The sequence below is a fragment of the Lissotriton helveticus genome, chromosome 3_1, assembly GCF_964261635.1.
Source record: "Lissotriton helveticus chromosome 3_1, aLisHel1.1, whole genome shotgun sequence".
Taxonomy (NCBI): domain Eukaryota; kingdom Metazoa; phylum Chordata; class Amphibia; order Caudata; family Salamandridae; genus Lissotriton; species Lissotriton helveticus.
Genome location: NC_136061.1, coordinates 1,873,296,170 through 1,873,323,344, shown reverse-complemented (window position 1 = coordinate 1,873,323,344; position 27,175 = coordinate 1,873,296,170). Strand labels below are relative to the sequence as shown.

The window sequence follows — 27,175 nt, the reverse complement described above, 5'->3', positions numbered from 1 at the left end:
TTACCAGCCCTTCGCAGGGGTAACTGAAAGTCAACAATAACATAAATTACTTTACTATATCTGTCATTTTTCAATATATTATATTCATCTTCATTTAACATAACACATACATATGACATTTTGCGTGTAATTCAACAATTACCATTTCTTTGATTTACCCAATTATTATCCAGTGTTCATCCCCTACTAAAAATGCTGAATCAGTTAAAAAAGAGGAAGAAAGTATGGTAATACTATGGTTAAAACACGATGAACACGAACAAGGTTAAAACGGATGATCAATGGCTGGATCTGGTATCCAGAAATATGCAGTGCGTCTGGGAGTGGAGCGTTGACTTGGTGCTCCCCACATGGTTGTACTTTTGGATGGTGCACTTAGGGCATGGCACTACCCAGCTTCGCACGCAAATCGCCAAGGATGTTTCAAGACTCATGGACTAAATAAATATTTCAACGAATAAACGCGGTGTGCATACCACCACTTTCAATGTTTCAGTATGTATTGCCCCCCATTGGTTTTGCACCCGAAGATGCAGCAAGTTTAAAAGGAAAGATTTTTAGATCAACGATCTCACATATTACGAAACAGCAAGCTCACAGCAGCATTGGATGAAGGAGGCAACATGACAGGACATACATACACATTACGTTTTTTATATGTATAAATGCAGAAACTAGTGATATTTTACGCATATGTTCAACAGGATACATTCACGTTTTGTGTTGCATTGTTTTAGCAAGGGGACCAGATGCAATATGGGTATTGTAGTAATGCGATTAACACTAGGGGTCCTGGGAGTTTTTCACGGGATGTGGGTGGAGCACATGTAGTTTAAATCGGGCTGGTTTTTTGAGAAGGTCAAACAGGAACGACAAGAACCTGACGTTAATGCTATGTAAGGAGAAGGAGATGATCATTTAAGCAGGTACGCACTGAGTTCTGTTTCGATTGGTAACACGCAGATGCTTATTAATCTTTCAGGAGGTAAATGGCCGTCGGTATGCGCCCGTCAGAAGAGATGTATAAGTTAGCGGGATACGCCCGTTGGCACAGAAATAAGAATACAATATTCGAGGGAAGACAGTAAACTAAAAAACGCTAGCTGCGTAGAGCACAAGTTCGGGATTTAAACGAAAAAAGAATGTTGTTTGAACTGCCGGTTGTTTGTTTCCACTGAAGGGCATAACGCACGATTGTCAGAAGCAAAGCCTGATATCAAGAATATAAAGGGGTACAAAAGGGGGTGGTGATGGACGGAGCATCTGAACCAATCAAACACTCACACCCAATCAAAAGATCTGGGTTTAATCCATCACCGTTCTTTAGCCCACTCTGCCACCCCAGTTCAGACATGGCTATATGCAAATCAGTCTGACCCTGTGCCTCATGGGAACAGTCCAGCCCAAACTGCCAAGCCATGCCTTCCCTGGACCGGAAACAAGCTTCCGAGGACCGGTTTCTGGCATTACAGCCGTCTTCAGCCCGGCTTGCTTGAATCCAGTGGCAAAGTGAGCAAGGGACTCACGTCTGAGCATACCCTGCCAACTTAGGGCGAACAAAGAAAAACCAAAGGTGGTGATGGACGGAGCGTTGACAATACAAACACTCACCCCCAGTCAACTGATCTGGGTTTAATCCATCACCGTTCTTTAGCTCACTCCGCCACCCCAGTTCAGATATGGCCATATGTAAATCAGTCTGACCCTGTGCCTCATGGGAACAGTCCAGCCCGAACTGCCAAGCCATGTCTTCCCTGGACCGGAATCAAGCTTCCCAGGACCGATTTCTGGCATTACAGCCGTCTTCAGCCGGGCTTGCTTGACTCCAGTGGCAAAGTGAGCAAGGGACTCACGTCTGAGCATACCCTGCCACACTTATGGCGGCCAAAAGCGGTACAAAAGGGGGTGGTGATGGACGGAGCATCCGAACCAATCAAACACTCACACCCAGAACTGGGGTGGCAGAGTGGGCTAAAGAACGGTGATGGATTAAACCCAGATCTTTTGACTGGGTGTGAGTGTTTGATTGATTCAGATGCTCCGTCCATCACCAACCCCTTTTGTACCGATCAAGAATATAAAGACACACATTTATTTCTTAGTTTCACTATGTTAACTAAAGTTATTTTTAGTAGGGGATGAATACTGGATAATAATTAGGTAAATCAAAGAAATGGTAATTGTTGAATTACACACAAAATGTCATATGCGTTATGTTAAATGAAGATGAATATAATTATATTGAAAAATGACAGATATAGTAAAGTAATTTATGTTATTGTTGACTTTCAGTTACCCCTGACGAAGGGCTGGTAAAAGCCCGAAATGCATTGGGTTGGAATAAAGAACTGCTGCTTTGAGCTACCTGTTGTATTGGATCGTATTTACAAGGAGGCCTAGATGGACACATGTTAATATGTGAAGTTTTCCAAATACAATTTGTCTCGTATGTGGATCAGTTAAAAAAGAGGAAGAAAGTATGGTAATACTATGGTTAAAACACGATGAACACGAATAAGGTTAAAACGGATGATCAATGGCTGGATCTGGTATCCAGAAATGTGCAGTGCGTCGAGCGTTGACTTGGCGCTCCCCACATGGTTGTCCTTTTCTTTTCAACCTTCATACTAATAGCCTTTGGGAAGCCCTAATTAAGAACAACCGCGATTTCCCACGTCCCCTGCCTCGACTGCTCTACTGAGACGATGCAGTTTTAATGTCACGTAGGCAAATAGGCCTACAAAGGGTTTTAAACAGTTTTTCCAAGTTTATGGGCCAATTGAATCTCAAGGTTAATATCTCTAAGACCTACATTATGAGATGTGGGCGTGGGAGCAAAAAATGCAGGGATATGTTCCTGGAGGGTCAGAAAATAGAGCATACCTCCAGGTTTGTCTATCTGGGTATATTGCTCGATCACTGTGATTGCTGGTCTAGTACAATTATGGCAAAAAAACTCATACTGGCAAGATCAACAAAGGCACTTGCCAACTTCGCAAAGAAATTGGGGAGGAGACCACCACGGTAGCTATTACAGATTTACAAAGCGATGTGTGTCTCTGCAGCCACGTACGGAGCGGCGGTTTGGGGCTTTGTGGACACGTAGTCACTCCAGTCAGTGGAAAATATTTTCCTTAGATATATTTTAGCTGTCCCTAAGAGCACATCGGCATATGTTTGCCACGCAGAGTTGGGCCTCCCATTTATTTCAGACTTGATAAAAATGGAGTAGAAAAACAAGAGGAGATGCCTGGTCAGCAGAACTATGTGTGTGTTGTGTCAGAACTGAGACCGTGAGTCCATCAGGTCACAACTAGAATAACACTGGGCTACAAAAAGTTCCCATCAGCCCACCCTTATGGTGGAATATCGCCATGTGGGATACATGTCATAAATCCAGATCTCACCCAACGCACTTGGTAATGGTGTGGAGATGGATTATGAAAGTATTGTTCTAGACCACAGTGATTTTCAGGTAGTGCTAACGGAGTGCAGTGCTAGTGAAAAGATGAAGTGAAGTTCAAGTGAAAAATAAAATTGACTCATGGGACAAAAATTGAGTTTAATAGATATTGTCCTAAGGTCAAGAGATAAAAGCAGCGCCTGATAGTTTGAAATTATAACTATCTGGTGGCGTAGTGCAGTGAGGTCGACATGTTTCAGCCTAAATGGACATAATGTCCAAGCTTTCTTCAGGACCAGTTGGAAAAAGCGACTGCAGTAGTGAAAATATTGTTTTGCTAATAATTATGCACAAATATAATGGATTACTCCTACCAGATACTTTGAGCCCAAATGTTTTCTGGCGGATATCCAAGCATTCTCTTAGTCCCAGCTTTCTGTGGGAAGTTGCCTCACCTCACCCGGCACCCGCTCGGGAAAAAGGAGGCCCCGCTCTGTCCGTCGGTACCTCTAGGCCACTCCCTCTCGGACGCTGGCCTAGAGGTACCGACGGACAGAGCGGGGCATTATGTCCATTTAGGCTGAAACATGTCGACCTCACTGCACTACGCCACCAGATAGTTATAATTTCAAACTATCAGGCGCTGCTTTTATCTCTTGACCTTAGGACAATATCTATTAAACTCAATTTTTGTCCCATGAGTCAATTTTATTTTTCACTTTAACTTCACTTCATCTTTTCACTAGCACTGCACTCCATTAGCACTACCTGAAAATCACTGTGGTCTAGAACAATACTTTCATAATCCATCTCCGCACCATTACCAAGTGCGTTGGGTGAGATCTGGATTTATGGCATGTATCCCACATGACGATATTCCACCATAAGGGTGGGCTGATGGGAACTTTTTGTAGCCCAGTGTTATTCTAGTTGTGACCTGATGGACTCACGGTCTCAGTTCTGACACAACACACACATAGTTCTGCTGACCAGGCATCTCCTCTTGTTTTTATAGTATATGTAGGGGCCAGAGCTGCTTTGGTCATTAAACAACCCCCTTTTTTGACCCCATTCACTTTATTTCTCCATTGATAAAAATGGAGCCAATTCTTTTATGGCACAGAATCTGGTCAAAACCAGAGACTAAGCTAAATCAGGATATTTTAACTGACAGCATGAAACTTGAAGGAGCGCTGCTGATCGCTGCTGATCCCGTGGCTGAGGTATATTAAAAATGTTATGTCTGATCTTGGCCATCCAGAGTACTACAAATCTCCGGGTACAATGCAGTCAATTCCAAGAAAGGAATTAAAAAAACAGGGTCTGATTTTTTTGGACACTATAAGATTGGTTACCGAGAGTACAAAACCTTCTGTTCAGCACAACCAATTGATTTTATCTTCTTTTAATATGCAGTCGTATTTATTGTTTGTACCTGGTGGCTATGATAGACTATTACTAACTCATTTTAGATGTAACATTTATCACAGGTTCGTGAGTTTCCCATGTATGAACGATTGGGCACGAACTTTAGGCCCATGTCCGTGCGATAATTGTTCAGAGCAATCGACTATGCATGTTTTCCTATTCTGCAGATTTTATAGTAATTTGAGGAAAGTTTGTCTTGTACCGATAATGAGAAAGTTGGGTCTGAGACAATGCCGTCCTGCTTTCCTCACGCTGTAGACCTTGGACGATATTCACAGGACCTGGAGGACATGTATGTTTTTAAAGAAAGTACTTAGCCACAGGAAAACAATTGTATTGTAATCACGGACTATAATATGCATTTTTGTACGAGGATTTTTAATTACGTATACATTTTTTAATTTTTTATAACTCGCAAATGTTTTTATTGCCAATATGTACTTTTACGATTGTATGATAAAGCAATCGAATAAAGTCACTATTGAATTGAATTGATTGGACCTATCCGACCCTTCAGCAGCAGTCACACATTCATGCAAATAAATACAAGAAGGCTATGGATGAAAATTATATATGTTGGTAACAAGGACCCCCTGCACATTAATACAGTTCTTGGGACAGGGAAAGAAACAGTGGAAAATATCATTCCCAAGCAACTTGACAATTAAACATTAGTGAATATATGTAACTATAGCAACGAATGAGTTCAAAACAACAGATAAAAAGATTATCAAAATGTTAATCAAAATTGTAAAATACATTCAATTTAAGCAATACATTTCAAATAAAAATTATTTCATCTAATTAAAAAACAATCTGTGGCAAAAATTCTAACAATAACATTATTAGTAAGCGAGAATCGCTTCGGGGACTTGATTTTGATTGGCCATTCTAGTGAGACTAATTTAAAATTGACCTTATCAGTAACCTCTCCATCATCCTTTGAGGCGCTGCTATTAAGAACAAACCGATCATCAAAGTTACGGAATAAATTCGGAAGTGTACGGTTGGCTACTCCTGACGAAGACACTTAGTGAGTCGAAACGCATAGAAGAACTCATTTTTGCCACCGATTGGTTTTAATTAGATGAAATAATTTTTAATTGAAATGTATTGCTTAAATTGACTGTATTTTTATAATTTTGATTAACATTTTGATAATCTTTTTATCTGTTTTGAACTCATTCGTTGCTATAGTTACAAATATTCACTAATGTTTAATTGTCAAGTTGCTAGGGAATGATATTTTCCACTGTATAGATGAAAATTATACATTGCATTCCAATTTTCACTTGAATTATGAAGCGGATTTACAAAATGAAGACAGTACCATTTCAGAAAGCATACTATTTCAGTGTGCTCAATCTAGAATGAACGTTTGTATGAGCAGTGTCTGTACAGTTATAGGGATCCTGGTCCTGATGAATGCCATGGACTTGGAATGAGGCCACCAGGCAGAAACATGTTGACCACTAAGATGCCAGACCTGTAGTTCTCCTAGGAATCCTATACATCACATTGTTTACTATTTTCTCTGTACAATATTAAGCAAAGGTGTGCTCGAGATTCCCTGGAGTTTTTTAATGACTAATCTTTGGATCTTGCTTTTTTCCAGTAAAACTATTTAAATGCTTCCTCACTAGAGGAATCCCATTCGCCATTATAATAGATTTATACATTTTGGCGAATGAGGAAGCCAGAAGATCGAACATGGTGTGTGAGGGCTTACCTGGCTTTTTTTTTTTATATATTCACTTTACTTGGAACATACGCGCCAGACACATACTCTGAACTCTTACCACGGGTAGTTTCCATCAAAGCACAGCAGTGATCTAGCAGGGGTTTGCTTTTTGTTTTGTGCAGGTCTAGCAAATAAAAACCTGTAAGAATATACAACTATCAAAATGGAAGCTATATACACATTAGAGAAAACATTAATGTTTTTTATCCCAGGAGTTGTGTGCTGTGTGAACCAGTCACATTCTGGCCACCTCACGCTATAAAAACACCAAACACCACAAACTAGTCAGTTTCTTTGTACACAAAATCAAGGCCCACAAAAAATCCAAGGAATGACAGTTCACCAAACAAGCAGCACAACACTAAATATCCATACTACTCAATTAGCTCATGCCTGGAATTGTATTCAGATTTAAAAATCAATTATTTTTTAATGAACAGTCAAGTCCAAAGCAGATCTTGCCTCGATACTTCCTGAAAACCATCACATTTACAGACCTTCAGGCTGCCAAGAAAAGTGGACTCGTTAGCAGAAAAGCTTTTCAAAGGGCATCCCAAGATTTTTGACACATTTAATGACATTGAGAGTGTTGGCCTATAAAGTGATTAGATAAAAAAACTAGTCCCTACACTGCATTTATTTAAAGACAATCGTAAAAAAACGCATTTAAAACCGAGGAATGTATAAAGTTGCTGTTATAGCGTGTGGTTTGAACTGAGTGCACTGACTCAAACAGAAGACTGTACAGCCTTCATCACAGCCTCTGTTCACGGTTACACGCAAGACACTCGCAAATCAGGACACTCATTGGACTGGGATATTGACAAATAACTGTGCCACGCATATACTGTGACGTAGACTGGACATACCACTACATGACAAACTGTACCGTGACATGCCTTAGGTCTCAGCATTACATGTGGATTTCAAAGCACACTCAATTTAGCCGAAATATGACAAATCTCACGAAAGGTAACATTCATCCGTTGTTTCAGCCGAAAAGGCAGGCAAGCGTAATAACCAAGAACAGTACCTGGCCACTAATTATAAGCAAGCATATCACAGAACATGTAGCTTCCCTAGAAACACAAAAGAATGACCTCCGTTACAGAACGTGGACCTGTAATAACTAAAATGCCCCAAGGAAGGAAATTAACAACTGAAGAAAGTCAATTGTAGCATTTTACAGACTTGCTAGACAATTCCTGGAAGGCGGACTTTCTTCGCTCACATCCCCTTCACTGGACTACACAGTAGTGATATTGTTGTTGTTCCATATCCCCTAAACTTCACAGTGACCACAGCCTAACACAAAACTGCATCAGAGACCTCTACAAGCTATTTTTAGGAATTATGATTTTTCCTTGCACACTTGGACACAGATGTTTAAATGTTTGCTAACATGGTACAGTTACGTTTCTCAAGACATCAATGAAGCATGCAAATTCACAATACATGCAAATAATGAAAGCACAAAGGGAGAGCGAATGAGTTATTGCAAAAAGGGAAATTGACACAGTGATCCTCCATAGCTCATGAGGTGCTGGAGGCCACCATCCAAGGTGTCTAAGCTGCCTCCACCTTCCCAAGATGGCAGACGGACAGTGGCCCTCCTGTTCTACAATATTGCCGCTCTAGGGCTTCATGCATTGCCACCCCTTGGTGTTGTCTTTCCTCTCCCACTGCTGGGATGTCTCCTTGCCTGGCAAGTGTGCTCATGTACCATACCGTACATGTATTAGCGCCTCAACATTTTGATTGATGATTTTCGGCACTTTATAATGTTTGTTTCATTGATTGACCGTACGGAGGCCTGGAATGAGTGGTTACATCTTGACTGGATGGGAACATCCTCCCCTGATAGAGTGACTGCAGCAACTGTTGAGCGAATAGTGCTGTACCACCACATCAGAGAGGAGAGTTGGGACAAGTCCAGCACTGCCATCTGTTCCACTAGCTGCACTCTTTTTCAACTGCTTCCATCAATGACTACCTACAAAAAATGAATGTGTCCTTGTGTAACGCAACTGGTGCTCATGTAAAGCGCTGTGATACCCAATACCGCCGAGGCAAGTTTGCGATATATAAAACCACAACAACAAAAAAATGACTAGAGATCAGCGTATATTTATGCTCCCTGCTCAACTTACCTCACATCTAGGGACGCTGAACGTCCCACTGTGGGAGATAGCTGTTCTACAGTTGCAAGGGTGCAAGTGTGTCAGTTGCTGTGACCCTGTCAGGGGAAATAGTGAGCCGCTGCCGTGGTCAGTAGCCACAGACGCTCAGTTTATGTGCTGATTTATTTTAGACCTCCAAAATGTTCTTTAATGGATATGGTTTGTTGTGACCTGATATGTAGGCAGTGGCAGCATTTATGCTATGATGGAGTAGCTTCGTCTATGCATGCGCCTGCCTGCAAGTCGTGGACCTGCTGAGTTGCTCCTATTGCATCAGAAGTTTTAGTGGATGTAAGGAGGATTCAGAGAGTGCTGCTTTTCAACCGTGAGGGTATCCAGGAGATGTGGCTGAAAATTTTACATTTGCTAATGACTAAGACATTTTTGTATTGTCTACAAACAGAATTTGGCATTTCATGTGCCACAGTGGCAGAAATACACATACATGTGGATTTGGTGACAGGGAGCTATATAGACAATATTGCTCCACACATCCATAAAGGAGGTATCATGAGGCTGAGCATGGATTATCACATACATGACCATGCCAAAGTTTTGAAAAAACAATCTTGCCACTTCTGATCTTGGGATACTTACTTACACTCATCTCTGGATGGCAGAGTGACCTACATGTGACATGATACAAGATTGAATTACATGACATTAGGGTTAACAGGTTTTTTTTCTCCTATGTGGCATTTACTTTTACCTGTTGTGTAATTACTCGATTTTAGACCTTCGAGTTCATGGGTGGAAATGGCGCTTCTCTCCTAATAGGTCATCTGAATATTGGATTGAGCACTGCTTGAGGGCATCCTATCTTTCTTGATCACCTTGAATGTACGGTTGAAGGATGACAGTCTAAACACCTTCTGGGACATGACGGGAGGTGTGCGGGATGACCCAGGTGTTCCAGCTGCCCACATGTCACTAAAACAATGGCCCATAGCTGGCAGGTGCTTCCTACCCAATCACGTTTAACCCCACCTTAAGTGAGGAAGAGATGAAAAAGAAGCATCTGACTGATCCTTTGCCTCTTGCACAGCCATCTTACAATGTTGATATGTAGGTTGTCTATGCAGGCGAATATCAATGAAAGTACGGATGGTCGTCCAAACAGGATATGGAAAAATCAATGTCTGAAATGTTTACACAAAACACACGTGAATTGTGATGCAAGTGTGTTAATTGATACAAAAAAGGTACCATGTCTAACAATATTTATGGTGGATACTATATCCTCCCAAGGATTCCACACCATATAAATATCCTAGAGTTATGTGGAAAGGAACAGAGAGAACATCAACAAAAGCAACAAATAAAGTATATTACACGTTTGCATACCTGGGGAGTTTAGTACTCAAGGCACTAACTCAGCAGGGAAATGGATGAGAAATCGGTGGAAACATAGTCTACACCAGAAATGTCTTTACCAAAGGTGATTGAGAAGTACTGATTAACCAAACAGTCAGGCAGCATTGTAAAGTATCTGTCAGTGCAAGCCTGAGCTGTGAGTCAACAGTGTTTCGCAAAATCTATGTAAGGATAACAGTGTGGGAACCCTTGTGACGTGGGCATAAATGCCAGCTGGAGGTTCTCCATTGGCCAAAACACAGCAAATCTTTATTCCCGGCATGACTTAACATGGAATTGTCTGCTTGGTTACTGACTTTGCATTTTTTGCTTTACCCAAGGTCCCAAGGACCTGATTATCAACCCTATCCCGCTGCGAGAGGTCAATGTAATAAGCAAATATACACCTAGGATCCAATCTATGCAGTTTGTCCTCCTCCGTGGTGGGATGTGAAGAACAGAAAAAATATGGAAGAGTGACTGAGTGCCTCAAACGAAAGGCAGCTAACTACTGTTCTGTAAGAACGAAGGGCATGTGAGAAGAACCAGTTTTTCTGGTTAGGACGAAGTGAAGGTTGGCCGGAGCGAAAGGGTCTGAAATTTACCAACCTAACAAGCCACAGTTAATTCCACAAGGAAACAGTTTCCAGGGTCAAAAGTAGAACTGGACAATTGTGCATCAGATCAAATGGAGACCTCATGAAGAATGTTAGCACAAGACTCAAAACTCACAGTGGAACAATAAGCAAAGTGAGAGGAAAGAATTTGAGAAAACATTAAAAAAAAATCAACAACAAAAAATGCCACTAGTGATGACTTAAATAAGGCTGGTCAAACATACACATGAAGGCGGGAGGGATAGCCAAATACACTTTGTCTTCTGGGCAAAAGGTAGTGTGAAGCATAGCAGAATGGCTAATGGGCGAAACTGAAAGGATCAGACTTGCTAGCCAGCTTACATTTTATGACAGGTTTCCTCATAGTCAAGATGACTTACGCAGCCTCTGGTGGCAAGCAGGTGGTCTCTAGTTGGCACAGCTCAATCTACAAGTGTGCAGCTGTGGCTTCAGTGGAGCTGGTTGTAAAACCTAACCATTTGAAAGCTGGTGAATGTCATCACTAAAACACCAAGAGTAGCTCTAAACCCATGTCAAAGAGGTGTGGACAAACAGGAACGGACATCAATTGGTGCCTTAGAGGTCCCAGTGAGGTCACATCTCGGGCAGGCAAAGTTACTGCTGAAGCTGCATGCTGTTGCCTGGCAATGCTGGAGAGCTATTGCTGAGGGAAATGTTTCCTGATCGAGTCTGGCTCTTGTAGGATATTCATACGGGGAAGAATATGGGGGAACAAATATCCCTCCGGAATACTGAAGCATGCATAACGTCCTTGTATCACAAACACAATCACGAGTGACTTCATCAAATACAAATGCTCTTCCCAGTTTCTGAATATTTACATTTATATTGTCGAGATGACTGATAGTAGATCAAGATTTGTATTCATCTGGTAATTAATGCATTTGTGCTGTTGTTGGTGTTTCTGTTAATATAATGTTTCATAAATCTGAACAAAAAGTCAGGTAGGACTTAATCAATTCTAGGTTATTCATCCAGAGGTATGAAGTCTCTATAACCTGCTTAATCACATGCAGTGTAAAGTTAATTACATATGGAAACCGTAACAAATCCTAAATATAGAATAATCAATAATGATACATAGATGATTAATAAATAATGTGCTGGACAAATAATTTCATACATGTATTGTGTGTGTGTGTATATATATATATATATATATATATATATATATACATATCTCAATCAATAAACAGATATGGGTATGGTGTGAAAAAGTGAATAAGTAGTGCAGGCGAAGCAGTGTTCACATCGTGTTAAAATGGACAACAATTACTACACTGTACACTCCCCAAAGGTTGTATACACTTTCAAGTCCTCAAAAATCCTGCGAACCTTCCATAAACTTAGCAAGCCCCCTCTGTTCATTGAGGTGTCAGCGAATTCACAAATGTTCACAATTTTGCAATAAAAATCAAATAAAAAAATGCTCATTTGCCCTGAAGGGGTCCCTGGGGAAACCCAGTACCAAGGATATTCCTATCATGCGCCCTTTTCTTTATTTTTATGGTTTTTGTTAGGACTCAGCTCAGGCCAAGTCCCAAAATGGCTGCCAACACTTCCTGGTTGAAGTGTTGGCAGCCAAGCAGATCTCTGCATGAGATAAGGAGTATTCGGGAATTAGTCATGACCCTAGATATACAAATCTGGATTTTCTTTGATAACTCCAAAACTACTGAAAGTATTTACACCAAATACCAAAGAGCATGCATTGTGGATCAAGAGCTACCTGGCTCTTCTAATGACTAACGGAGTTGCTCACCCTCCACCCCTGCTGCCAAATTTGATGTAATTACGTCCAGCGGTTCCGGCTGTATTCCTGTTCAAAATCCGAAAGGGAATTAACGTGGGGAACTCACTCTCCCTACCCCCCACTACCACTTTTCGCGGCCTCAGGGACCTCCCAAAAACTTTCCATGTACAAGAACATAAGGGACACTTTTTGTGGAAAATTTCACAATGATTCGTCAAACAGCGCCAAAGATATAGCCAAGTCAAAAAAAGCTTTTCCCTATGGAAACTAGCTACCTATAGCAACTGCCAGTAGGTAATTAAAAAACAAAATATATATATATATTCCAAAAAGGAAATGGTGCACACTCTCGGGCTGAATTCAAGATATTTTATTGCTTCCAACACAAACTGAGAAACGCGTTTCGGCCCCATGGCCTTCGTCAATGACGTAATTGTATGTCGTCTCTTAGCCACTGGATGAGCACCCATTGCTTGAAGCTGAATTCGAGTAAGACGGAGGTGATAATGTTTGGAAATCTTTCTCCCCTCTGGTCTCCAGTCTGGTGGCCGGATAGTCTTGGACTCTCCCCTACACCGGTGGACAAAGCAAAAAATCTTGCTGTCATTATAGATGGAAAGTTGAATTTTAAGACCCAAGTCTCTAAATTAGTGTCGTTTTCTTTTTTATAATTAAGACAATTAGGAAAGTTTTGCCATTTAATCCTAAATCCTGTAGAAAATCAGTAGTGACTGCTTTAATTTTGTCAAAACTTGACTATTGTAATAGTTTGTACATTAAGGTCCAGGCTGCCCTTCTCAGGAAGTTGCAGGCAGTACAAAATGCGGCGGCAAGACTGATCCTGTATATTCCAAAATTTCAATCGGTAAGAAATAAGGAAACTCCACTGGCTGCCAGTCCACCAGCGGATAAAATTCAAGACTCTCTACATTGCACATAGGGCACTACATAGAGAAGGACTAAGGTTCTTAGAGAACTTGTTTAGATGGTACTCCCCAAAAAGAGCGCTGCAGTCAGCAAATGCTTACCTTATGCAGCCAGCAAATGCTTACCTTATGCAGCCGGCCAGGATCCATAAGATGAACTGGGGTGGAAGGAGTTTAGCATTTAATACCATCAAAGAATGGAACTCCCTCCCGCTATAACTGAGGAAAATTACCCGTCATTTGGAATTCAGGAAACAGCTTAAAACCTGGTTATTCAAGTAGTAGTATGGTTGAGTTCAGCACCATTTGGGTCCGTTAGCGCCAAGACGCCTGAGGGTATTCGTGCGCTGTACAAATTTTATTAACATAACATAACATAACAATGTCTGAGTGGGTGTGAGAGGGGGTTTGTGAGTGGCTGTATGAGTTTGTACAGCGTTATTCTGCATTGTACCTGCCCAGGAGACATAAACTCTGGAAAAACAATTGAAGCAGCCAGGGTATGTGGGGGTTTTCACCATGCACAGATCAGGAAGCAATTTTAATTATGCACAAAGGCACTCTGAACAACTGTTCCGTTTAAAAAAAAAAAAAAAACGTGATGGCAGAGGTGTTGTCTTTCGTGAGTGGCAGGACAATAAATTACTATGCTCTACATTAAATCGATTTCCTTGAGGCAATGAGAGTAACGTATTGACTAGCACAAACGCAATGCACTATGTATACTGTGGTCCACGTATGATATGTTGTCAAATTGGAATGATTCTATAAAAGCATGAATGTCTGTGCACTAATTAAGAACTACATTTGGAGTAAAAAAAATCTTTGATCACAGATGCCTGCTTTTGAAATGAACTGGTGACCAATATTACTGGCATTATTTTGATGAAATTACTAATAAGGAAGTCTTTTTCAATATCTATGTATCAGGTCCTTAAAAGATTATTGGCTCACTACCCTGCTTTTGGTATATGACTAAGATCCAGGAGGGTTGAAACATGTTAAGCTGCATTGTGCATTGACCAGAATGAATGAAATTGGCTTACAAACCGACTGGTGGGCTCGCTGTGCTTCTGAACGAGAAGTGTGGTTCGTTTGCAATATATGACGGTGACGCCAATCTGCGAGCTCCGACCTGAGAGGCTGGGCATTCCTCCCATCACAAAAGGTCAAAGTCCCTTAGGGTGATCATCTCATCAACTGTAAGGTCTCCTTAAAACTCCAAGTCATATCAGCGCATCGCTGTTTCTACAGGCTGAGGACTAAAAGTGAAGATGGTTAACAGAAATGTCACCAAAGCTCAGCCTTCAATCTTACTGCTAAAATAAAATGTAATGACCTTTCAACCATAGAATTAATTTGAGGACTGTTCAAAGTGTGCCGTTATATTGGGGAATCTAGCTAGCTTGAGTTTTTTTTCTTTTTTTTGCTGTAAAGACTTAAAAGAAAGGAAAATCCACCAAGGCCATAAATGCCAAGAGGTCATGTGGTTGACTCAGCTAATATTTCCAACGTTGATGAAGGCAACTCAGTTCTTATTCTATTATAAACAACAGTTTGCATGCTTTTTTCGATCATTTACTATTCTGGGCCTTACAGCTCACTTGAAATTGTGTCACTCTAGTTTTGTAATGGAATAAACATACGATACAAAGTCACAATTCTTCCCAAAATTATCTTTATTTAACATTTTATTCCATGATGTATATAAAAATAAAATCATATAGCTGTATAGTTGGCACGTTAACATGTATTCCAGAAGAAAAGACAGTTATCAGCAATAAAATTAGCAATGGCACTTTTATGTTGCTATATTTTAACACATTTCATATAAATACAAAAGTAGAAGATAAAGTGCTGGATAGTACACCTTCCCTGCCCCCACCTGATTTCTGAGGCATAAGGAAGAAAAAAAATTAAAATGGAAGAAAGGCTTAATTATACAGCTTCAAGCAATTCCTCAATGGGCTAGCCATTGATATTATTCCGATCAGGTTGCTGATTTGCATTATTATTTCCAACTTTAAAATACTGCTAGGCATCCCGTTGATCCACTGTGATAAAATGTTAAAATTAACAGTCCATGGCATATTTCCTAAATTGCACCGTAATTCATTTGGAAGCACTGTCATTCACTGCTGTTCAAGCAAATATAAAATAAGCTTCTACAATATGAGGTTGAAGACCTTAGTTTCTGCCAGTGTCATTTCATAGCTCTGAGTCTGTGTACATTCCATTGATTAGGTAGTCCACTTGGGTGTAGTCCTTCTTTTTGTAGCTTTCATAGGCTTGGGCAGCAAATACAAAAACTACTGCTAAGAAAAATACAATACCAAATAAAAGAACAGCTAAAAGTGAACTTGTGTCCATCAAATGTCTCGCTAAAGGCCATGTGGCACTCAAATATTTGTCACCGTTCACATCATTTTGGCTGCCCCCGGGGATGCTTGTAGAGCTCTGAGGGGTAAGGTTTGTGGAACCAGTTCTGTGTGTATCTTGCAAAGTGGGCAGTGTGGTTTTAGACGTAGTAGTTACTTTTTTGGGAGTCGCAGTGGAAGTTGGAGGCTCTTCAGTCTTAATAGGGATAGTTTGTTTATGCGTGGTGGTAGGTAAAAGGGTAGTTTTGGGGGTCTTTATAACTGAAATAATTTCGGTAATAGTGGGGGTTGCTTCGGTCACTATGGTAAATGTCTGCCCAGTAACTGACACAAGAAGGCGATCTGTTGTGTTGTAGAAGAGAGAATCATTTTTGGCCAACTGCGTGGTGTTTATGGTTTCCAAATCGGAGGTCTGTGATTTAGATTCAGTGGTATATGTAATAATTGCATTTGGGATTACGGTGGTCACATCTATTTCCACTGTAGATGTATCAGCATCTCTGAGTGTAGCTGATTTGATGGTTGATATTATGAAACCGGTTGGCTCAGGTTGCGAGGGTACTGTATAAATCTGTGGACTTGTTGGCGGGGATGGTTTCGTGGTGGAGGAGCTGGTCCCATCTGTTGATTTCAGTGTCGAGGGCGACGTTTCTGTAGTAGCTTCAGCTGTTTCGTTGCTTGCTGGTGTTGCGTATGTGGTTTTTGGAGTGAGAGGCATTGTAAGTGTAGAAGAGTTTGAAGTTGTATGTAAAGAGACAACTGCTGGTTCGGGGACCAACGTTGTTGCTCTGCTCTGGGTTGCTGTCTGAATAGTCGATAAAGTTGTTAACATACTTGAAGTAGCTGGCTGAGTGGTGTTTGTAAGGGCTTGTATGGTAACATTTGTTGATAGAGAGCTGGTTAACTTTGGGGTCGCTGAAGTGGCTGTTAGTGGTCCATTGGTGGTTGAAGAGGTGTCTGGTAGTGGCACCAATGTAGCTTCTTGCGTCACTAATACAGTTGTTGGTGAGGTAGTTGGCATTGTTGCGGAGGTCACTGTACCATTGGTTGTGATAGAGTCATTTTCATTTGCAGCTCTTCTTTTTAAATATAACACAGCCAGGGCATCTCTTTTCTTCCTCTTTGTAAAATCTTTGAAACCTGCAGTAAGGTAAACATAGTGTTATAAAGAATGGAGCAGAATAGGCAACACCAAATGTACATAAACCTCAAAAAATTTCTGCCAATGCTCAGCGTTTCTAAAACATTCAAAATGCTTCCGTGCAAGAGCCCTCTTTCTGTTTCTCCATCATGCAATAATTTTGAGTAAAGTTCGTTGCACTATACAAGGTTACAGTGAACTGGTAGTGAGGTTGTCAGATAAAAAAAAAATATATATATATATATATATATATATAATATATAATATATATATATATTCACTGAAAAAAACATAGGTGATAGACCATATATAGTTAGGAATTTGCATTTACAAAACCTTGAAAATTCACTGAAAAAACCATAGGTTAGAGACCATATATAGTTAGCTGGACATTTTATTGATATAAAACCAATGAAATTCCATATATAGTTAGTTGCACTAACTATATATTTTGCGCATCCGCAATCCAATGCTGATGATGTCACATATTACATCATTCATGACATGGTCAGTGACATCACTGATGACATCACTGATGACATCATCCAGTGTCTGTGTGTTTTTTTAAAGTTTAAATATGTTTTACATATTGAAGAATGAGTGGATGTATAAGAGTATGGATGAAGGATTTGATTGTATAAGTGAGTAAGTATGTGTTAGTATATCTGTGAAAATGTAAGCTGTTCTGTGTTTAACTGTGTTTAACTGTCTAGATGAAGAAATGAAAGTGTGATTGATTCTTTACAGGACTGACTAGGTGTGTGAGTAACTCCATGGATGAGTGGCAGTGTGTGAGTGTCTGCATAGGTGTATGAGTGCATATGATAGTGTTGTAATGATGAGTGACTGTATGTACGAGTGATTGTATGGGTGAATGAGTGAATGTGTGTGTAGATGTAGGAATCAGTGAGTGCGTATGTAGTAAATGGTATTCGTGTGTCAATGGTTTAAAAAATGATACTCTGTATTTTACACTAGGTGTAACAGAGGTTATATTAGAGTGTAAGGAGGTGCATTGTATTATCACATGAAGTATATCATCAGTGGTGTGATCATTGATGTTAAATGAGATGTCATCAGTGATGTCATCAGTAATGTCATTTGAGATGTCATCAGTGATGTCATCAGTGATGTCACTGACCATGTCATGAATGATGTAATATGTGACATCATCAGCATTGGATTGCGGATGCGCGAAATATATAGTTAGTGCAACTAACTATATATGAATTTCATTGGTTTTATATCAATAAAATGTCCAGCTAACTATATATGGTCTCTAACCTATGGTTTTTTCAGTGAATTTTCAAGGTTTTGTAAATGCAAATTCCTAACTATATATGGTCTATAACCTATGGTTTTTTCAGTGAATTTCATTGGTTTTTGAAAAGCTAATATCTATAGCTGTAAAATATATTCTTTATTACGTGACGTATCACGTAGCCACGTGAGACGCCTCATGACGCGTCGCATAACCGTGACGTATCGGCTCTGCAGCGCAAACAAAACCCGTAACGTAAGCGCGCCGGAGCACGCTTACAGATATATATATATTTTTTTAACCTTCATTAGACAAAATCCACACATGCACATATCTTGAGGCCTTGCAAAGGCACATCAAACAAACAGTCCCTACAATTTTGCCAAATTTGGTGGAAATCTATTCCCTTAAATTTTTTTTTACTGTTTCTCTTGGTTTTCCCCTTGTTACGCTTACCAGGACGCTACCCGGTACGCGAACCGGACGCTCCAAAAACACAAGATGGCGGGCTCCCGTTACGCTGCCGGTTAGCTGCCCGGTTCACGTACCGGGAAGCGCCTCTACCGCGAAAAATCGCAACATTTTTTATTTATTTTTTGCCCCACGGGGCACTTTAATATCCCCCTCATCAATCCTAGGGGGTCAGGAGGGGTCTACCTTGCCCCCTTTCCTTCATTTCCCCCTTCGTTTTTCACCACATCTTGTCTCTCGATCCTACCGAGAGACAAGATGGCGGCCGCTCCGGACTGTTTAGAATGTTGACAGACACCGGAGAGCCAATCAGCTTCGCGAAGTTCCGTTACGCGTCCGGTACGCGAACCGGGGCGCTAACCGGAGCGCTGTCACAGATATATATATTTTTTAAAACGTTAATTTCTCAAAATCCACTGGAGCACATATATTGAGACATAGCAAAGGCACGTCGGGCAAACCATATCTACAATTTTGCCAAGTTTCGTGTAAATCCATTCAGCCGTTCGAGCTAAAAGTGAGTCCAACCGCCCAATGGAAAAATGAATGGGAAAAACGCGTTTTGGGACCCCCCTTTTTTCTCGGCCCCCCCTCGATGAAACCCCCCCAAATTTTCAGGGGCTGCTCAGAAACTAAATGTGCCATTTTCCTGAAAATTTCAGCCAATTCCGTCCACAAACGCCAAAGTTATTCGACATAGAATTTTCAGAAATCCCATAGGAAAAAAATCCTAACTATATATACCTACTGGCTATCGCCAGTAGGTAATATATATATATATATATATATATATATATATATATATATATATATATATATATACACACATTTCTATTAGTTATATTCCTAGCAGGCGTACATTTTCCAATAATAACTTTGCAGTAACAATTATACAGGTCAAGCACAACATAATGTGCGTGGTCTTACAGTTGATACAGGTAAGTATTAAACATTACAAAACCAAAAGTAACTAACTAAATGGGAAAGTGCAAATTTCAGGTAGAGCACTCATTTGTGCTGCAAAGTTTCAACAAGGGGCTAATACTCCTATGAAGGATAGAAAGAGAGGCACAATCTCTCAAGGGTGGAGAGTACCTTGGGCCAGAGTACTGGACAGAGACAGTCAGCTGGACTGTTCATAGTGCCCTCACACATCCCCTAAAGGATGTCCTGCTTCATCATAGGGCGGTGCTCCTCATCTGCCCAGCGCTGCAATTCAATACGGGTCCCCTGAAGGGTCACTTTAGCGGAGATCTTTTAAGAGGATGCAATATGATGAATCCAGGTGAGGTGGTTCGTGCAGTAGAGGGGTGTGAGCTAAAGGATTAAAAGTGGTATATTGGATATTGTACCTCACCACGGGTTTCTCAGTTTGTGAATATTCCCAGGAATCAGACGGAATCTGGAGAAATTCTAAAGCAAAACTCATGCGCGCTGGAAGGTGGAACCATGCAGCTCCACACCAACTTCATTCCGCTACGGAAATGTCAAACAGAGCCACATGTAAGCACCACTCATATTGGCTGACATAAGTTTCTTTTGAAGGTTGTCTGTACCCTGAGATGCAGAGCTCCTCTGCAAACTGGTATAACCAGTGTGCAGATCTCTAGATTGTACCCTTATTCTACAGAATGTGGGGGTGGGGGGGGCGGAACAGGGGGCGGGGGTGGGGGGAAGGGTGGTGAGGAATCTGTAGCTAGTGTCTGTATCCACCAGCAGAAGTGTTGCCGAATATAAGTAACTTGTTCTTCTGATGGATACTTCTAACCAGAGACTCCTCGCCTAGCGAATAAATACCAAAGCACTACCTCCCCAAGGTGGTGGGTCTGTGCAATCACTCAGACCAACAAGTCCTGCTGGTTCTCACGGGCAAAATGCCCATCCCTACAGACCTAACCGTCAAGGCAGTAGCGTTTTGTGAATATTTGCACTGATGCCCTCACAGCAGCCTGAATGATATTAGGATGCGTACTCCGGCTTGGCAAAGCAGTAGTAAAAGCCTTGGCTCGAGTGGAATGAGCCGTAACCCTTCAGTGGGTTACTTCTTACCTAATGTGTAGCAGGTTTTAACACAAACGACTATCCACCTAGAGATGGTTCCTTTCTGTATTACCTCACCTTTCTTTGCCCATGTGAAGCTCACAAAGATCAGATCGTTCAGCGAATGGTCTCTGGTACGATCAATGTCAAAACTGAGACTCATTTGGGATCCAAATGATGCAGTCTCTCCTCCTCTCTCGAGGAATGAGGAAGGGCAAAAATGCCAGTAGGGTGATAGCCTGCCCAACATTGAAAGATATGACTAATTTTGGAAGAAATGCAGCACAAGTTCTCAACACCAGATTGTCTGGAAATAATGTTGCATAAGGCAGCTGGACTGGGTGCCTGCAGCTCATTCATAAGATGAATGCCATTATAATGACTGGAAAGAATGTTTCAGGTTCAAGAGGTGCAGTGGACAACTGTGCTTAGACCCAAAATAAGTGCAAATAAGAAAAGTGAAAACCAAATTCAAGTCATAGTGTGGAATCACAAAGTACTTTGGCTGGAACATGTGTTATAATCTTTAAGGAGTCTCATCACAACAGGTGATTTTAGCAAAGATGGCTGCTCCGGCAAATGCAAAAAAGCTGAAGGAGTCAGCATGTAATTTTTTGACAGTGCCCAGTGCAAGTTTGCGCTGGGCCAAAAACAAATTAATATATATACAACAGTTTGCCCTGTAACGGGTCCATCTAGTTGTTGTTGCACCAGTTAACAAACTTGTCCCTGCATACAGTATACAATGACTATATGGAAGGGTGTCTCGCTGTAAAGATATCAACACTCTCAGGCATGAGATAAAATGGAATCAACTGCTGCCATTCAATTTCCACACATGGGGATGTAGGTTGGCTATGCCCATGTGCAAGACCATGCCCTGCTGTTGTGACAGAATATCCTCCTGAAGTGGCAGCTTGATCTGACACCTGATGCTCATGGGGATCCAGCGCCCCTGGGTGACTTGGGTCCAGTTATTCCTGATCATCTTCAGCATGCGAGCCAAGAGAGGCGGGGGGAGGAGGCATAATTAGTCCAGAGTTCCACCCTAGGAGGAATGTGTCCCCAAATGAGAGAGCCTTTTTAGCAACTCCACAGTGTAAAAAAGTGTTGACATTGCAGTCTCAGAGGTGGCGAAGAGATAAAATAAGGGTTTTCCCCACTGCTGGAAGACGCCATGTACCAGCTCTGGGTCGGACTATCATTGGTGATCCACTAAGCGTGGGTAGCAGAATTTGTTCTTCTTGGCTTTCGAAGATTCTGCCAAATGGTTAATGACTAGAAAAATGCTATGACAATTCAACCAGTTCCAGAGGCGTAAAGCCTACAGGCACAGGAACCAAGACCCACCATGCCCTGTTTTTTGCAGTACCACATGGCATTGTCTTGATCATCCCAATCAGGCAAAATTGCAACAATTTGTACTCTCATGTATAATGTCAAGATTCCCTTGAACTGTGAAGTAGATATGGCTCTTATCATTAAAATGCAGTAAAGTTTGTGTTGCAGTACCACACATGGCAGTGTGGTCTGTGAGAACCTGTTCCAGCCACCCTTTAATGTTTGTCCTCAAAGCTACGTGAATCACCCTCAACTGCAACAGACTGATGTAGAGGCAAGTTTCTGCCGGACACCAAAGGACTCTGATCTCTGCCACTCCCAGATGGCACTCTCAATCCAGCAACAATGCATGTGTCACCACCGTCAGATCTGGGTGAGATAAGGAGAGGAGTCTGCCGCTATCGTCAAGCAGACACTAGCCCAGATCTTTTTGCAGCCTCACCGATGCCTGGATGGAATCGGACAGGTTACCAGAGTGCTGCGCCCACTTGGATTTCAGATCACACTGCAAAGCCTGCATGTGCCATTTTGCATGTTCGAATAGTAAGATGCTGGAGGCCAACAGTCTTAGTAGCCTCAGAGTCATCCTCACTGAAATCCAGCACAGAGACTAAAACATCTGGATCAAGGCTTCAATGTCTTGGACTCTGCTTCAGAGTAAAGGCACAAAAGGACAAGTTACTTTCCTTTGGTAACACCTTATCTAGTAGAAACCATCTATCTGCAGATTCCTTACCTTAGAGCTATTCCCAGGCGTCAGACTGGATCCGGAACTTTTTTGTGAACATTAACCCTGCGAGTTGGTAGGTGACATTGTTTGGCTCCGCGTGGTGTAGTCTGAGTCATCCACGCCAAAAATAATGTTTGCAGTGTCTATATAGTACCCACCCAGGCGATTTGGCGTCAGTTACTCTTTGCGACTTTTCACACCAGAGGCACCGAGACATGAAGTAGATTGACCACTGGTGTGGACAATTAGGGCCCTGAAAGGGGAAAGCCCTGTCCCTAGAAATCTGATCACAAAGCGGGAAGAATGGGTGGGTCAATCTCCAGCTACAAAGAGTCTCTAACAGATAAGGCATTGCAGAAAAGAAGTAATTTGTCCATCTGATAGAGACTTCAAACTACAAAAGCCTTAGCTTAGATTAGATACCCAAACAATACCTTCCCGGAGTTGGGTCTGCAAAACAATTTCATACCAAACAAGCATTTGCAATGCAATAGGTCTCACATTAGGAAAGTTTAAGCTATTAGCATTGTAAATGACACATTTTTTATTTATGTGTTGGTTTTGAAAATAGATATATTAATAGCATTGTCATTTACAATGCCAATAGATATAACTTTCACAAATTTGACACCTATTGCATTTGTAATGCAATATGTGTTGAGAGTGAGTGAGTCAGTCAGTGAGTGGGAAAGTCAGGCAGTGAGTAGACGAGAGTGGGCGAGTCGGTCAGTGAGAGTCTGTTAGTGACAGTGAGTGAATGAGTGAGAGTCAGTTAGTGAGAAAGTTATGCTATGCTTTGTTATTCTATGCTATGCTGTTTTGTTGTGTTTTGCTATGTTTTGTTATGCTATGCTTTGTTTTGTTATGCTATGTTTTGTTGTCTTTTGTTATGCTATGTTTTGTTATGCTATGCTTTGTTATGCTATGCTAAGCTTTGTTGTGTTTTTTTATGCTATGTTTTGTTATGCTGTGCTATGCTTTGATATGCAGTTTTATTTTGTTGTGTTTTGTTATGCTATGCTTAGTTGTGTTTTGTTATGCTATGCTGTGTTTTTGTGTTTTTTTATGCTATGCAATGTTTTGCTGTGTTTTGCTATGCTATGTTTTGTTATGCTATGCTATATTTTGTTATGCTATGTTTTGTTGTGTTTTGTTACGCTATGCTATGTTTTGTTTTGTTTTGTTATGCTATGCTGTTTTGTTGTGTTTTGTTATGCTATGTTTTGTTGTGTTTTGTTATGCTATGTTTCGTTGTGTTTTGTTATGCTATGCTATGTTTTGTTATGCTATGTTATGTTTTGTTATGCTATGCTATGTTTTGTTATGCTATGCTATGTTTTGTTATGCTATGCTATGTTTTGTTGTGTTTTGTTATGATATGCCATGCTACGGTTTGTTTTGTTATGCTAGGTATGGTTTTGCTATGCTAGGTTTTGTTGTGTTTTGTTATGCTATGCTATGTTTTGTTAACCTATGCTATGCCTTGTTTTGCTATGCTATGTTATGCTACGCTATGTTTTGTTGTGCTATTCTACACTCTGTTTTGTTGCGATATGCTATGCTTTGTGATGCTATGCTATGTTTTGTTTTGCTGTTTTGTTGTGTTTTGTTATGATATGCCATGCTATGCTTTGTTTTGTTTTGTTATGCTATGCTATATTTTGTTTTGTTATGCTATGCTATGTTTTGTTTTGCTATTCTCTGTTTTGTTATCCTATGTTTCATTGTGTTTTGTCATGCTATGCTATGTTTTGTTATGCTATGCTATGTTTTGTTATGCTATGCTATGTTTTGTTATGCTATGCTATGTTTTGTTATGCTAAGCTATGTTGTGTTCTGCTATGCTATGTTGTGTTATGCTATGTCTAAATTACGCTCAAGGCAAACACTTAAAAAGCAATATTTGTGCTGTTGTATGCAGTACTGTTATTCTGTCTCTTTGTTGAATGTTGATCTCGTGATGTACTTATTAATACAATAAACAATGGATACCGTGGTAGGAACAGCACTTCAACCACCACATGATCAGAATTTAAGACAATATTGGTCAGATGTTCCCCAGTATACCCGCTGAAGCACGTCTTGAGAATACTTTTGTGCTTTAAATAAAACAGTAGGTGGTATTTACAACAGTGCAGTGCTGCCTGAGTTAGGCTTAATGTGCACCAGTAAGCGTAAAGTGGCAAGGGGCAAAACTGATATAAGGCAAGGTGAAGTGAAGGACATAGGGAAAAAGCACATTGTAACTGGCGCTCGTAAAAAAATCTCTCAAAGAAAACAAGGTCTCGGCATTGCGGGGGACGGGGGAGCGGAGTCCTTGTGTATAAGAGCTTGCAGGAGGAGCGGCTCTTTAACAAGCTCGAACAGCACTTCAACCACCACATGATCAGAATTTAAGACAAAATTGGCCATGTTAGAGCCAGTCAAATAAAAGAGTAGGTGTTATTTACAACAGTGCAGTGCTGCCTGAGTTAGGCTTAATGTGCACCAGTATGCGTAAAGTGGCAAGGGGCAAAACTGATATAAGGCAAGGTGAAGTGAAGGACATAGGGAAAAAGCACATTGTAACTGGCGCTCATGAATAGCGCTCTCAAAGAAAACAAGCTCTCAGCATTGCGTGGCGGGGGCGGGGGACAGGGGCGTAACACAGGCTCCTGCAGCCCCCGCGGTGCGGGGGGGCCCTCACCCTTCAAGGGGCCCCGTCAGCACCGCACTTCTGCTGGGGAGCTCTAGATTGAGTCCGGAGGGGGCCCCTTCATGTACCCTGCAGGGGGGCCCCCTCAAGGTTCTTTACGCCACTGGCGGGGGAACGGATTCCTTGTGTTTAAGAGCTTGCAGGAGGAGCGGCTCCTTTAACAAGCTCTCGGCATTGCGTGGCGGGCGGGGGAGCGGATTCCTTTGAAGTCTGATGCCGAGGCTCACAGGCTGACAAATGGTGTGCGATGTGCACGCGCCCGGCACACATGCACTGTAGGCAATCCGCCTAGAAAAGCCTTTGGGTGCATTGTTTAAAGCCCCGACATATCTCGCCATCAAGCATTGCTAACGCAATTGCTTAGGCGAGACCTAAAAAGTGTTGCAGGACCGAACAGGTAAAGTGCCCACCCTGACAGACCCGACTGTCCAGGCAATATGGTTTTGTGAACGTGTGCAAGAAAGTCCACTTTGCAGCCTGGCAGACGTCCAGGACCGGAACACCACAATCTAATGCAGTGGTTGCAGCTTTAGCTCTACTGGAATGAATGCATACACACCCTCAGAGGGTTGCTTCTTAGCCAAAGTGCAGAAGATTTTGATACAGAGAACGATCTATTAGCAGATGGTTTAGGGCCGGTCCTTTCTTCGCTCCAACATACCCCAAGAAGAGTTCGCCGTCCACCCGGAACTCTTGTGTGTTGTCAAGCTAGAACAATAATGATCTTTCTGGGTCCAGATGGTGAAGTTGCTTCTCTTCCTTGGAGGGATCTGCTGGTGTCAGGCTCCGCATGGCTTGAAGCCGCCCTTCCTAGATTATGTATTCCTGCCACACCAGGAGGATATCCTCAATAAGAAAAAAACCCTAGTAAAAAAATTATTAACGGGTAGCTCCTCCCAGATCTGCACTGTCTGGCGCGGAAAGAAAAGAACTGACGTCAGCGTGCCTGGGTGGAGCCAATATAGGCATGTGAATGTAATTTCCGGCGCAGATGACATCAAGTGGAGCAGAACAATGCCACCTACCAGCACGCAGGGGTACAACTCATGAAACATTTCTGGATCCAGTCTGATGTCTGGGGATAATTCTAAGGTAAGGAATCTGCGGACAGAAGTCTTATCAAATCTACTCTATATCCAGGATGTCTCTGACGAATGGTAGCACCTGCAAAGGAGTTTGGTGTGACTTCGGAACATTGATAGTAAACTCTAGTGATGTTAGAAGGTTTGCTGTTGTCTGGGGTGAGCCTCCTTCCAAATACCAGTCAGGGGAGACTTAAAACACTTGAACCCGACCTCCAAAGGTGGAACGCAACCATCGCCATCCCTTTCGTGAACACCCGAGGAGCACTGGTGAGGCCAAAGTGAAGCATCACAACCAGAAAATGTTCCTAATGCACTGTGAACCGAAATTAACATCTGTGGGCCTGCAGGAAGAAAATATGGAAACAAGCATCCTGCAGGTCCAATACTACTATACACTCGCCAGAGTCCACACAAGAGAACTTTGGCTAGCAAAAACATCTTGAATTTGTCCTTTCGCAGGATATTGCTAGCAGAGCGAGGATCCAAAATAGGACGAAGACCTTCATCCTTCAGCACAAGGAAGTAGTAGGAGGAACACCCAGTTTCTGCTTCTGAATCCGGAATCTGCTATATGTTCCCTTTGGCCAAAAGAGCCTGCACTTACTGCTGCA

General features: G+C 41.6%; 1 protein-coding gene across 4 annotated transcripts in view; it reads right to left on the bottom strand.

The window, feature by feature from the left end:
• Positions 1–15,083: 15,083 nt before the first annotated feature.
• C3_1H11orf24 (chromosome 3_1 C11orf24 homolog) overlaps positions 15,084–27,175 on the bottom strand; it is a 257,203-nt gene continuing 245,111 nt past the window's right edge. For all 4 annotated transcript variants that reach the window (XM_078682856.1, XM_078682853.1, XM_078682855.1 and 1 more), the window contains one exon: positions 15,084–16,940. In XM_078682856.1, the coding sequence (XP_078538982.1) occupies positions 15,631–16,940 (1,310 nt within the window). In that variant the 3' untranslated portion in view covers positions 15,084–15,630. The remainder of the gene's footprint in view (positions 16,941–27,175) is intronic.